Source organism: Scomber japonicus, chromosome 23 (genome assembly GCF_027409825.1).
Source record: "Scomber japonicus isolate fScoJap1 chromosome 23, fScoJap1.pri, whole genome shotgun sequence".
NCBI lineage: Eukaryota > Metazoa > Chordata > Actinopteri > Scombriformes > Scombridae > Scomber > Scomber japonicus.
Genome location: NC_070600.1, coordinates 9,820,311 through 9,835,665, shown reverse-complemented (window position 1 = coordinate 9,835,665; position 15,355 = coordinate 9,820,311). Strand labels below are relative to the sequence as shown.

General features: G+C 39.1%; 1 protein-coding gene across 2 annotated transcripts in view; it reads right to left on the bottom strand.

Moving 5' to 3' along the window:
* The window catches only part of tbc1d22a (TBC1 domain family, member 22a), a 123,726-nt gene that overhangs the window by 21,280 nt on the left and 87,091 nt on the right, over window positions 1–15,355 (bottom strand). For both annotated transcript variants that reach the window (XM_053313981.1, XM_053313980.1), the window contains exon 13: window positions 2,762–2,857. In XM_053313981.1, the coding sequence (XP_053169956.1) occupies window positions 2,762–2,857 (96 nt within the window). The remainder of the gene's footprint in view (window positions 1–2,761; window positions 2,858–15,355) is intronic.

Here is a 15,355-nt window from a genome sequence, read left to right as displayed (position 1 = left end):
TGAGATGTAAGGCTGAGAACACATTGGAGGTAGCCACAGCTGGCATGTTTTTTTAATCATTTTAACTTTGTCAGACAGCAAAGAAAATCTTTTACAACAAGCAGAGAGGAGAATAAGAAACGAGGAGAGAAAGTTTCAAACGCAGAGATTAGAGGTTGATTCTCCCCCCACAATAATGTGAGCTTCTCTCATATTTGTGCATGTGCGCATTCTGATCATGCACAAAATTAAGCTGACCTAGCTGTCTAGTGGGTTAGCGAGGCTTTTCTGTGTGTGTGCTTCAAAAAACGCTGCAGAAATCCACTTAAAAAAGCCTATAACCACCTTAAATTCAATCTGAAATGGAATCCAACAAAAAGTAGCAATCTTATTTAAGCTTCGACCTGAGTGAGAGAAAAGGGGGGAAAGGAGGGTGGGGGTGGGGTGAGAAGAGTATGAAAGTAAGAACAGATGAGTCAGTTGATGTCTCATCTTCAAACTCCTGACAGCCTCCAGTGTCTGATTCAGTGAGTGAATCAGCTTTAATCAACTGGCCTCCATCTAAAACCTGAGTTCTTTAGAACCTTAACCCTCTGACTGCTGTCACTTCTGAACACTTCTTATGATTAATCACACAAAAGATGGGAGTAGGGTACTTGAATGTCAATGTCAGGAACACACATTATGTAATTTTAGCACCCTTCTATTAGTTGTAAGTGCATTGGCTTTATCTGTCGTTCTTCAATATACCTGCCTGAGGGCAGCAACAGTGAAGTGCTGAGAGTCTTCCCACATTCAAGTGAGGAATAATATATCCCCACAGTGATTTTAATCAATAAAGACACAGCATAATGGCAATATTCACAAGTACAGCTGCTGTGTGGTGTCAAGATGTCCAAGGTATCATTCACAGCATTGTTTACTCGCTGTTTTTCTGATTTGAGAACTCCTACTTTGTTTGGAAAAGGCTTTATTAGCAAGTGGCAGTGCTGAAGAAGAACGCTTTAATTATATTTTGACCTGAATGTTAAGTATCTTTTATGAAGGATACATTTTGATTCAGGGAAAACCCTGTGAAAAACTTCTGCTATCAACTTCTAAAAGGCCTTTTTGCTTTTATTTATTAAGAAACTGATAATATAACAGTCCTTTTGTTTGTCATTGTATCCATTCTGAAAGGTGCTGGTAGCCTTAAAGCCTCAAATATGTGCAGACTGTAGCCCACAGTGTATTACCTTGTATTAATCAAATGTAACAGAGCTTACAATAAAATGTTCTTGGTATCACGGCACAGAAGTATAACATTACATAAAAGGTCCACTCTATGAATGTACTCTCAATATAAAAACTATTCTTTCTATTCCAACCACTCTTTCAACCCTCTCATTGCCACTCTGATCTTCTCCTCCCTGTGCGCCTCCTCTTTTCCTCTCATCTTCATGAGGATGGATACTTTGCCCTTGGCGCACCACTTGGTAGTCTGTATGGCATGCCGGCCAGTAAGTAAAACTATGTGGATGGGGAAAATGTGTGCTTGCATGTGTGGTAATGAAGATCATACTGAATTAAAGGGTGCTATAAAAATAGGTACATTCAAAACCACACATAAACAGTGAACAGACATAAGAGGAAAGCAAAGGAATACTTAAAGAGTATCTAAACTCATAGTGTCCTGGAGTACACCTGTTCATCACTACAAGTTAATATATTAATCCATTGGTTAGCAGTTGAAGAGAGCTCTGTCCAAAGGTCCATTAGTCTGAATGGATGTGGTTGGTGGGTCAGGGCTGCTCGTTTGACTCATAACTAGCAGAATCAGAGAAATAGTCTGTTTTGATTTCATGCATTCTTCTTCTTCTAGGTTAAAACTTGGTGCCCACTTTACCAACATTGCAACTTGGCTTAATACCCCAGACTGTACAATGATAGGTAGAGGCTGCTATAGCCTTAAACCACTGGCCTCAAGCAGAAATGAAGCACAGGCTACCAACTTCACTTCTTTCTAACTACATACCCTCATATTTTTTCCACTTTCAAATGTGTAGTTTTCACCCCAACTGATGCTGACTCAAACATCTGAGGCAATTTATCAGACTCTGCCCATCTCTGGAGCCACAAAAGGCTTCATACAACTTCTTTCACATATTGGGGTAGAACTTCCCAAGACCTGTAAAAAGATTTTTGATGTGTAAAGTAAGAGCTGTTAGAAGCGGGAGGGGAAAAAGGTAAAAATCTCAAAACACAAGAAGGTATCAAAAGGAACAGAAAGAGACAGAATAGATAACTGAGAAACCATCAAGTGCACCGATAAAAGTAGAAGAGAAGAGGAGGGGGCAGCCAAAGAGCAGAGATGATGTTTGTATGTGATGATATCAGACTGTGTTGCTACTGTTGAGAAGTCAGGTCCCCCAGTGAGCTGGCAACCAAAGTCACCTTCTGGCAGCTGTCTACTGTCATCTACTAATGCACTCACAACGACTTTTGAACCTCACAGTTAATGACCAGGGAGGTAATGGAGAAGGATGTAGGCCATGAAGAACTCTACAATAACAGTGTGGTGGACTGTGCTAATTTGGATTTTGCACACAATCAGGACAACTGGGATGAATTTACATAAATATATAGTGATGTAAAGCATATCACCATTAGGGTCACCAGCTGGATATCAAAAGTGTGTATGTTTTTATATGTGAACCATATGCGTGCATGCCATTCTGTGTCCCACTTTTGAAGAGGGAACACAAAGGTTTATGGCGCCCCCTGTGTCTTGTGTGCACATTACCTGAAAATCCCTCTCCTCAAGAATCTCTTTCCTCCACCTCACCAGGAATGCAGCGCACACATAGAGATGGAAATGGGAGAAACCCTCTGGTTCAGCCTAGAGAGAAAGAGAGATAGAGAGAGATGAAAATGTTAAGCACACATGTTGATATACAGTAAGTTTAACACAGTTCACCGCCTTAAAACAAATACCTCCATGACAGATATGCACTGTTCAAATAGAAGATTGAGAATGTAAAGGAAAAGCTTTCAGGCCATGCCTCAAATAGCTCTCGCTTTTCAACACATTTTATTTGAAACATTTAGAACCATTTTTACATGATTTATTTAGTCTGCTGTATACACAAAAACTGAGACAAGAAATGGGGAAAAAAAAGAAGAAAAAAAAAAAACAGAATATAAAACCAGAAATTTGCATTTGCAGGGCGACTGAGACAAAGAAAGATACAAATCCTCTCTTCTTTGCATGGCTTTTTATTTCAGCCCCTCGTTACGTTTGGCGGCTCACTTTTTTATGACTCTGCAATGAGCTGGGGAATTAAAGAGGAAGAGAGAGACAAAAGGATGAAATGCTCCTTGTTCTATTCATTTTTCTCCAGAGCCCTATCACACGGAGGATAATTACCCAGGCCTTTGAATGCAAGTGACTTAGAAGTATATGCCCCCTTAAAGGTTGGGACACAATGTAGTATGTGAGCTTTGCTGAATGCATTCTGACATGCTTGTCAGAAAGCATTCTGGGGGTTTACGTACCCACATATGTTATTTTAGCTTAAAATTCATGGAATTAAAGTGTGGAATTGCACTCATGAATCTCCTCCATGTGCACGACCCAACATGTAGATTTACATGAGTGGAGGAAACACACATGAATACACTCAAACTCTTAGTAATAGCACAGAGTCATGAATTATTCTGCAACTGTGCTCTCTGATGTGTCTACTTTGATAGTAAGTAGTTGCAAAGATGCAACGCTGCATTCAAATAGGCTTACATTTTACAACCTTGGCTTTAAGGAAACAGTCTCTTTAATTCTATATTACGCTGTGGTCTTTTAGGTGCAGGTATGTGTATGAAAAAAAAAAAAAAAAAAAACTCAAGGCTATACACATTGCAATAACTCAGCCACGTTTAACAGATTTGTCCACTAATTTACAAGGATTTCAATTACACAAAGAGACAAGTATTACTCATTTCCACATTATCTGGGTAATGTAACCTTAAATTAACTGCAAGTACAGCTCTTTAACCACAGCACTCATTTGTGTATAAGATTGAGGCCTTGCCATAACTGAAAGGAATTAGGCAGCAGGAATTAACAGAAACTGCCTTTCTGCTGTGATAATTGAATTTCCCTACAGGAAGGAAAGAAGGAATAAACAGATTAATAGTATGTCGACATATTTTAACAGAGAGACGTCGTGGTAATCTTTAAGAAAAACATCAGCGCTAGTTCTTTACTTCATTGTTGTTTCTCTTGTGTTCTCCTGGACAGATTGATCCCTCTCTGCCTTTTTTTTTTTTTAACATCTCCTGTTGTTTGGGTTTCCTTTTACTTTACCTCCCACTTAGTTAAACCAATTTACAGAATTTCCCAACAGAGAGTGCATTTGTAAGTGAGGGAGAGAGTAAGAGAGAGAGAAAGAGAGAGAAACAAATAAATTGAGTAATACAGAGAGAGTATAGTGTAGGGGGTGAGAAGGAAAGAAAAAAAAGAGAGAGAGAGGTTTGTGAACAGTGAAGCGGAGCGTGATGTGAGTTGTAAACTGGCAGGTGATTGGCTTGTTGGTCTAACCTTGCAGCTCCAATCCAAACACACACACACAAACACACATGAGTGAGTATATGACTGGCACACGGGAGCGCAATGTTTATCAGTCCCCGAAGATTTGCACTGTTTTAATTTCCTTTCTTCTGCGAGTTTACGTGCGTGTGTGTGTGTGTGTATATGTGTGTGTGTGTGAGTGCGAGTTCACAGTTGAGGGCGACGGTGAACTCTGTGAAACTCTGAAATCCATTTCTCTTTCTGCCGCTCTTTTTCAATCACCCCTTCCATCTATCCTCTAGCTCTCACAATCCTTCACCTCTCTCAGTCTCATTCAACAAAACACCTATCAACCGCTCCTGTGTTTCTCATTCTCATTAATAAGACTGAGGCAAATGTCACACATAAGAAAAATCATTCATCTTTATCAAAAACAACCAGTAATATTGATATTTTGATTTGCCTCCAATCATTTCCATAGCGATCCACTGCTAACTTGAAGTCAATAGCCTCTGTGGCTCAACAAGAAATAGTTTGAGCATGTAACTTCCTGTAAAACTAAAACTTGACTATTTTTACATGTCTGTTTGTTCACACATTAAAAGAGATGTAATGTATTCATTGGTGAGCTTTAGAGGTGCTGGTAGGTGTATTTTTGAACTTTCTACTAAGCCCAGCTAGCCGCTCCTTCCTGTTTCCATTCTTTATTTTAAGCTATGGTAAATGACTCCCTCAATACATACACTACAGACATGACAGTTATATTAATCTTCTCATGCTGCCCTTGGCAACAAAGTGAACATTTCCCATAAAGTAAAACTCTTTCCATAAATGTATAGAAAAGGAAACTTCAGGCATTTGTGTCAAGGAAAAAAAAAATCAACACATTATTAATGATGGCAAAAACTGTTAGTTTCAGTCCTATGTCTAAACTAGAATATACAAAAAAAAAAGCTACATTTTGTAAATGAAAACAAATGTTACAGCCTGAAACTTCAACATCTTTCTCCCTCTATCCCACCACCCATCCTTCTTTCTCTATTTCTACTACCCATTTCTCTCTCTAACACTCCTTCCCTCCCTCCTGCTCCATCCATTCGCCGCTGCTCATGCTTCAACTCGAGCCTTTCTCATCATTATGATTTGCAAAATAAAGTTTGTCATGACAGTCAAGGTGACTCCGTCAAATTTGTCTCCACCTCTCTCCTCCTCCATTTTTATGCCTGGTCCTCCACCTCCCCTTGTGTCAGGGCAGCCATATTGGCTGAGACAGGCAAGACTCTGACTGACAAGCGCCGCTGATCAAAGTAGGGAGAGTTGGGGGGTTTGAGTTGGGGACTGAGGGGGAGAAAGGGCGATGGGGGTGAAGGGAGAGGAGTCAGTAGGGAGAAGGAGAAGAAGTAAAGGGGGGGAGTGCATGAGAGACGTGGAGGGTAAGGAGACTATGAGAGCAGGAGGTGAACAGAGGAGGAGAATGCACAGTGAGAGTGAGAGGGAGTATTGCAATGTCACAGCGTCTTTAAACTGCTGTGTTGGCTGTCTGACTAGTCAAAACGTCTCATCCTTCCGAAACAAAGCGGCCTGACGTGGGGCTAACCCGATACTCTGACGAACCGTGTCCAGACAAGGTCAAAAGGCAATGGTGCTGTGGAGTGATGTAATATGAAAGTAGCAGATTTAAACTGATGTAATAATTACACAGATGGAATATGATGGAAGCGCTGGCATTTGAGCGCTAACTTTAAAGCTCTTTCCATATTGTATGTGAATAAGCGTGATTCTGTTATTAACTGCTACGAGCTGTACAAGTATCCCTCCTTGTCATTCATCCCTGGGGGCTGGAGCTATGTGTACAGTGTGGGTGTGGGGAATTTAAACACTAATAGTTGGTTGGTTCAACTAGCGAATCCTCTAAGAACAGGCTTGCTTTTCTATAGCCTAGAGAGCCAAGTGGTTATGTAACTGTACACGCCTCCAGTTTCCTAGCAATGCTAACGCCAACTTCAAGCACTTCACACGGCAACGTAGTAGGTGGCGGTAATGCACCGTAACGCTGGTTGCCACCCGCCATAAAACGGCTTCTCTCGTATATATACTTCATACCGCCTATTAAATGAACGGTTAAGTATGACATTACCACCACACTGATCACACTGAAGTATTCTCAATACTCATGACTGACGGCTGTTTCACCTGGTGTTACACTGTATTTGGTGACCCGACAAATTCTATGACCTGCATTGTTGGAAATAGTGCTCAGATCCTTTACTTAAGTAAAATAAGTCTATCAATACCACAATGTAAAAATAATTCATGTTATGTAAAAATCCTGCATTTAAAAGCATGTTTAAGTCATAATTTAGTATTACCAGCTAAACTTACTTTAAGTATTTAAACTAAAGTAATTTTTTGCATAAAAACATTAAAATGCTTCTTATGCACTGACTTGTCCATTTAATTATGTACTTTGTTAAATGTATTTAACATATCAGGTACTTCTACTTAGGTAGTTCACAGAATCTAATGGGTAACCAAACACAGTGTAACACTAGCGGCCGCTTCACATGTCTGTAAAGTGCTACAGCTTATTTCCAAACAGGTGTTATTTGGATAAACTGACCACATCAGAAATCTGCATGTTTACTTTCTTGCCTGAAAAAATACTGAAACTTAATAAATTGACAATTCAACAGTTCAAAAGCATCACCATTGTGCAGTCAGAAGAGCCATATTGCATTTTGGTTTTGGTTGATCACGATAATCCCGATCATAGCCCCTGACGTAAGTGGTTCACTTTTCAAGACAGGCAAAAACAGTTTGTTTCAAAATGCAAAGAACTGGTTTGAAATTAGAAACCGGCCCTCGAACTCTCCTGGCGGTGGAAAAGGGGTACATATGGCAGGGAAGAGACATTTTGAATTCTAAAATACAATGTGGGATCTCGCTTTAAATGAAAGAAGAAAAAAAAGACTGATGGAAGAAGTCAGGTTATGATATAATTCCATAAAAGAGAAAGGAAGGATGTGTTTTAGATAGATCGTGTTCTAGCTCTAAATAAAACTGAAATCCACTTAAGCATAGGTTTTTGTCCCTGTGTGTGATCCTCCAATGTGTCTTGCTTTAAGGCTACATTTTAAATTACCAAGCGCCGGGGTTAATCGGAGAGGGGGAAAGCATCAAAAAATAATAAAATCAGAATTCCCACCTTGCCATGGAATTAGTCCCTGCTGCGTTGGCTCAACCTCGCTCTATTTATGTGTGAGATGAATTTGGTGGGAAAAAATGAAAATGGTGTAATTTGTAATGTGAGAATATACTATGAAGATCATGTGTATGAATACAAGAGGAAACATATGCTTGACAAGAAAATTAGAAACAATGTGATCCAGCCTGGTACATTAACTTAATAATATATAACGCAATAAATGTTACCATTGTGACACTTACAATGTCCGCTTCATGCTGATAATGTGACAGAGAGAGAGAGAGAGAGGATAAAAAGAGCATGCGAGAGAGAGAGAGGATAAAAAGCGCGAGAGAGAGAGAGAGAGAGAGAGAGAGAGAGAGAGAGAGAGAGAGAGAGAGAGAGAGAGAGAGAGAGAGAGAGAGAGAGAGAGAGAGAGAGAGAGAGAGAGAGAGAGAGAGAGAGAGAGAGAGAGAGAGAGAGAGAGAGAGAGAGAGAGAGAGAGAGAGAGAGAGAGAGAGAGAGAGAGAGAGAGAGAGAGAGAGAGAGAGAGAGAGAGAGAGAAATACTGTTGCTCACCAGTGTGAGTGCATTTATGGATGACAGTAAGACCCAGAGTGTGTGTGTGTATGACCAGGTCCTGTCCACAGAGGCCTGCCTTATTGTTTGGAATGACCACGGGGCCAACCATTACCACAGATAGGAGACAGAGAGGCAGGAAAAGAGAGAGGGGCCACTTCCCCCCTGGGATGGCTGCACAATCTGTTTCTCCGTCTCTCTCTCTCACACGCACACACACACACACACACACTCACACATTCTCACACATGCACACACTTCCACATCCAGTTATTCAGTTGGCAGGTGAGTGTTTTATTCACTTTCATTTAAGAAGGCATGATGTAACCTATGTGTAGCTTGATAACTGGCTTTGGCACAACTTTGTGAGTGGGTTTGAATTAAGGACTGAGGTAAAAATGTTATCTCTTTCTTGGTTTTACTTGAGAGCAACAATTCTATTTTTCATTAAACCATCCTGTCAAAGAAATTAAAGCTCAAGGGCTGTATTACTTTCACTGAATCAACAGCTATTTCCTTGCTTCTGGCAGTAAAACTGGAAGGAAGAATGAATCTGCTGTGTAAATATTCAAGGCTATGCCTCATTTTAATATTTGGTTTCTCAGTAGTTGGGGATTTTTTTTTTTTTTTTTTTAAAGTTTAAGGTTCTGTCATTCACAAACACACCACAATATTTTTGGGTAGCTGCAAATATGTCACCTCACCATGAACTTTTAATTTCTTATCAACATCTTATCAGTGCTATCTCTGGATTTAATTTAATCCCACATATTTCCTTCATTTCACATTAAATTGCATGCATTATGGAAGGTCATACAAGGCATTAGGAAAAATGCAGCATGTTAAAAATATGCTTTATAAAGAGAAGTTCACCTTCAGATGAGATGAAGCTTAATGAAAATGAAGACAGCAGCATATTAGAGTTGGAACATATACTGAAGTAATAGCTTTATTACTAAGAGCAGCAAAGAAAAGCCACATCTAAGTAACAAGAATCTTTACATGTCAATATGTAAAATGAAAGCAACAAATTGTAACTGGCTACTTCTGTTTGATTTGTTTAGCCGGTGCTCTTTAATCTCAAATTGTTTGCTAATCGTTTGATCCGTGTTGCTGTGAATTACCAAATTTCACACCAGGAACTGACACACTTGAACACATCTTACACAATGGTTTTAAACATGGTCACTAACAACACTAAATAGCTCCCTGCTCGGTAAATGTGACAATCCATATGGAAAAAAAAAGAGACCATGTTTCAGAACCTGAAAATGTCACGGTATCTCTTTAACAGCCATGCTAATGCTGCCACACTGTGCTACTTGCTAATTTCATGCTCTACGCAACAGGGATAATTTGGTCCCTGTCTGTCTGTCTTTCTGTCTGCCCTCCTGTGGGGAAGAAGTGTGTGTCTGTGTGTGTGTTAGTGTGTGTCTTCCAATCTACGTCATCCCTCCTTGTGTCTTTCTTTTCTCCGTTTCTCCTTCTTTTTCTTGAGATCAATAGTGACAAATAGAGAAACAGTGAGACAGGAATGGAAGACTAAAGGGAGAAAGAGACACAGGGCAAAATGGACAAAACAGTGATAGAAAAAAAAGATAGATATCTAGAGAAAAAAAAGCAATATAATAGAAGAATGGTGGAAATGAGGGAAAAAGGGCAAGAAAGACAGTGCAGATAGCCACAAGACAGAGAGAGAGAAGATGACAGAGATGGAGGGAAAGACAGAATAAGTGCTGTCTTGTGCTGGAATGGGCTGCTGAACAGATGGCCACACCGCAGAGAGAAGACCACAGTGGAGACATTACAACACTCAGGTTAAAATCTCCCCTGGAACACATACACACACACACACGCACACACACACGCACGCACACACACATACACAGAGGCTCAGTGGCAAAGGGCAAGGTCTTTCTGTTTATTACGGGCAGACTCAAACACTTTTTGGTCATATCTTTCTTTTTTGTGTTGAATAATGGAGGGTTAGAGTTATTTATCAAAAAAAAAAAAGTATAGCAGTCTGTTTTGGAAGATATTTATATATAATTAATAATTGCTCTTGTTGAAACGTAGCTTATACAACCATTAACTTATCTGTAATTCAGAAGTAAGGTCGGTAGAGCACGAGAACAAAGAGCGAAATAGCAAAGAAAGACCTTACAAAACACTTAATAGCTTGTTTTAACAAAGACATTCTAACCAAGGTCAGTGTATGAGTGCTTGCACAGAGAGTAAGCACTCATGATTCAAGAACAGAGAATTCTCCTTTGAGCTTTGGTTTAGGAAAGCACTGGAATACTCACACAAAGATGCTGCTTGCTGATTTCTTTTATGAACACAAAGACTTACAAGTACAGCACTTCAGTCCAACTAAGATGCATACTGTGGACTGTATTTTATAAGTATCATTTAAGCAAGAAATAATGGGACAATAGAAGAGGGCAGAATAGAACAGACAAGAACAGCTTCGTGCCTTGCTGTCAGCTCCACTGAAAGTTTCATGAGTGGAAATGGCCTAATTCCCCAACCAGGGGTAGGAGTGGAGGTGAGGGACTGTGACAGAGCCTGCCAAAAAAAAAAAAAAAAAAAAAAAAAAGGTGTACGCGAGTGTTTGTGTGTGTTGTGCGAAAGGAGTGTGCGTGTGCTTGCTTGTGTGTTGGGGCTGCAATCTAAACGACATTGTAAAACATCAAATATTTAGAGGATGGATTACAAGTACAATGTGTACCTGGGTTGCTGTCAAGTCACGACGAAGCAACAACACAGTTTAATCATTCATCCATTGTTTCTTTTTTAGACTTACGGTGGACGCGAGAGGGTAGTTTGTGTGGTTCGGTTACAGGTGTTTTATTTAAAAGTAGCATTATCTGTATAGAATGATGGTAATTATGAATGCTGTATCCTAAACCATTTTGCTTCTTAGTTACACCTGTGATGGTATACTTCATCCACCTGTCGAAACACACTTATTCTCACACTCCGTTTCCTTATTCTCAAATCTGAGAATTCTGTAGTACACGACAGGTAGTGATGGCAGCTGACTTAACAAAGCAGCCCATACGTTTTTCTCCTCAGTAACATCCTCCAGCTCTTCCTGTGGAATCCCATTCCCAGGCCAGATGGAATATGTAACTCTGTCTGCCTTGTGGTCTCCTTCCAGTTGAACGTGTTCAGAGCACCTCCACAGGGAGGCGTCCACAGCAGGCATCATAATCAGATGCACGAACCGCCTCCGCTGATTCTTAAATAAAGAACAGCAAGCCTACTCCAAGTTCTTTCTGGATGTTTAGGATGCTCATCCTACCTCTAAAGGGTGAGCCAGGACACCCTGCGAAGAAAAATTCACTTTTTTTTTTTTGGCGGCCCTTCCTTACACAAAGGTCACGACCATAGGTGAGATTTGGAATGTAAATCGCACCAATCCATCTGTCGGTCTCACACTCTATCTTACCCTGAAACGTGACACCTTGTCTTGAGGTAGGGACTCGCTCCTAACCGGTAGGAATACTCTTCACACCTCAGCTGTGCCATGAGATTCTGTCCATGACAATCACAAACGGCATCTGTGACAAGGCACAAACCTGGCTGAGCCCAACGCTCATTGAGAAAATGCTTGACTTCTTTTTAGAGAATGTGGTTGCAGCTGTCACTCTGGGGAGAGGGCAGACCGCCTTGTAGTGATGACCCCAGTACCCTATAATCTCACAGTACAAGATAACCCTTCTCAGAGCCATGTAGCACAGCAAAAAGGAAGTTATTAAGTGCTGGTTAGAGAATGGGTACATTACAGCTTTGATTTTAACTCTGAAGACTGGGGCTTGTGTCTTATATTATTCCAGTAATTCATATTGCCTTTTTTGTTGCCATCTTTTAGAAACTTTGTCAAAATGAATTAGTTGCCTAACCTTATTTGCCTCAATTTAAAAGTTTCTGGAATCTTAATGAATAGTTTTACATGTCTAATCTTATCCAGTCTATTGTTGCTAAGCATGGACTGCGAGAAATGTGAAGGGGGGGGTAAATGAAGGCACGGAGAAAGAAGTCACAACATCATAAAAATCAATTTAACCAATTAACTTGTTTTTAAAAGCGTATTTAACATTCAAAATGCAGTCATTAAATGTAATCTGTGGTTTTAAAGTATATCAATGTGGTGTTTGGTGAGAGGGTCAGATAATGCAAATATCCCTGTGACCAGGTGCCTGTTTTATTGTATATAATGTTTTAAATCATGACAACATTATAACAAAGAAAATTTAAATCAAGGCAGCCCTTTAGCATTAACTCATCTATCAGTGTACCCGCTGTTCTGATGTCAAGGCAAAAATTATGATCAGGAAATGAGACATGAATTGTGACTTAATGCCAGGCAGGAGGTACTGAACATATTTCTTTGGCACACAAGTAATTTATGATGCTATAAATCCATTTTGAGAATATATTTTAGTCTGTATCTCAGATCCCCTTTTATACACTGTTTTTATTGGAGTACCTGTTTTGTTCTGCTTTTTTTCTGCTGTAGTTCCTCTCTTCTTTCAAATGGATGATGATTGGATGGGTCAATGGGTTCCAAACTGATGATGCATGATGGAAAAATAACTACACCGTGCAGGCATCATGTATAATAGACACCATTATATAGTGGAGCTGGGTCAGCTACAGAGCAGAACTGGGTCATCTGCTGTAATCTAAGTAGCCACAAGCTTGTGTTTAAAATGAGCTCAATTATATGTTCCTTTGCTTCATTAGGTTGATCCAAAGTATTGTAAAGGTCATCCACTGACTTTATTCTCTTCATGCACATCCAGGCACGTACACAAAAATATTTCCTTACCTTTTCTTACTTGTACTGTATAATGATCGCATTATCTGTTATCCCGCTCGATGAAACGTTAAAGCTCCCTGCAATACGTTCTTTTCAAGCTCTACACATTTAGATACGTCTGCCTCAGTGGTTCAGTCACAAATGCAATAGGAAGAACTTCCTAAATGGTGAGGCGCTGGAGTTTGTTGTAACGATTTAGTATCAAGGCTTCACTAGAGTAAAATCCAATGCCTGTCAGTAATTATAATGGATGGCTGAGCAGGAGGGAGGTTCATGAAAACATAGTGCTGCTGTTGGGCCAACTCAAGTGTTTTTTTCTGAGAAGAAATAAGGTTTCTTCAGCTGCCTAATCACCAATAAGTCAGCTGAGTGCAGAGACTGTACTTAAACTGGAGAACTTAAAAGTATTCAGGAGTTGTTCTTACCAGGTTCATAAAGAGTGGACTGTTGCTGACCCAGCAGTTTTATATCACTGAGCAGACAGAAAGTGAAAAAATAAAGTAATGGCAGGGATCAGGTAATATAAATCGATGGAGGCAACGGTGAAGCAATAAGTCTAAAATTGAATCACTTTGTGCTTAAAATAGTTTGCATTATTAAAATAAAGCAATTAGTATAAAATAAAAGTTTTGTAAGATGTTTATTTAAAGATTTAGACAAGATTAATTTGCTATTTAATCACCAAAGCTTGTTGAAGGTCTATGAAATATTAAATGTGTGCTCGCTTAAGTTTTTTTTTTAACTTTTATAAAGTCTCTCCACTTTACTTTTTCTTGCCCTTTCATTTTGTTCTTCTCTATTATGTCATCCTTTTCTGCATCTTTCTGCTATATTCTACTTTCACCCACTGAACTCAATTTTGCAAACTTTTAAGTTAGGTAAATATAATTGACATAACAAAAGGTTACGACAAAGAACAACTAAACTAACCCCAATTTAAGGAGCTTTTATGAAATAAGGAGAATATGCTGAGAAGTAAAGTTGAGCCACAGAGTGATGCCAAAGATGCTGAGAGTAGCAGGAGAAAGAAAGACAGGCGTAAACAGCTGTGGACACCGCTGCTAGGATGACAGCTGAAAAGATACATACACGTGTTTGAGCGAGCACCTGGCACAGCTGGAGACTCAAGTGCCACCGATTCTGAAACCCCACCTCAACTCTCCAGGCCACCTCTCTCCTCATCTAATCAAACACTGAGATCACATGTCTTACACTCTCAACCTCTGCATCAACTGGAAAATCCATTATATGTACTCAGCTCAAGCCCTGGGCTGTCCGTACACGTACATGCATTTACACACACACCCTACTGAATCAATAGCAGACATTAGGTGTTATTGACAGCACCAACTGAGGTTAACAACTAGCCTAACTGTAGACGCCTCCTTTAAAGCTGTGTGTAAAATGTGTATGGGGAGCAAAATGAACAGGTCCAGATGTGTTTAAATAGGATTAAGATTGTGCTCTCTCACAGCTTTACACATCAATATCAACACAGTAAAAAGGAAACCACAAGTTAAATATGTCTATTAACTTTCTTTTCTATGAAGCCCATGTTATCTGCTTATAGCCCTGTATAATTAATAATAAGCACTCTAACTAAATATTCATAATGAGTAACTGCATATTTTTTAATTTAATCTATGTAGTCATTTCTTTTTTTAATTTTTTTTTATTTGGTTATTATTTTTGTGTATTGTTAAAAATTTTGAAAAAGGGAATATGTCTCTAAATCATGCACATATTTTATAATTTGTTTATTTTCATTATCTATACAAAAAATAAATATTCATAATGCTTTATAACAATAAGCATTTTATAATGACTTGTAAGGTCAGGTACCATAATACATAGCAGTGATTATAACACATCATAAAATTGTTATACTGCAACTACAGCTATGAGGATTACAATACACTATGATGCTTGGGAAAAAAAAGAAAAAAACTGACTGATAAGTCTTACCTAATAATGTGTTATGATTATTGCTATAAAGCATTCTGAATATTGATGAGTTATAAGTAATTCTAAGTCTGTTTATAATGCATTATAGATATGGGCATCGTAGAAAATGTTAACGCCTAAAACTTTTGTTCCATGTGTGAAAGGAGTTCCTGACATTTTTGTTTTATTACTGAATTAACTAATCCTTCACAATCCTTCACTTCCAAATTGTCTCAGAGAATATTTTTTTTCATTCACACTCTTTGATAAGCTTTTGGCTTCTTCGTTTTCTTTT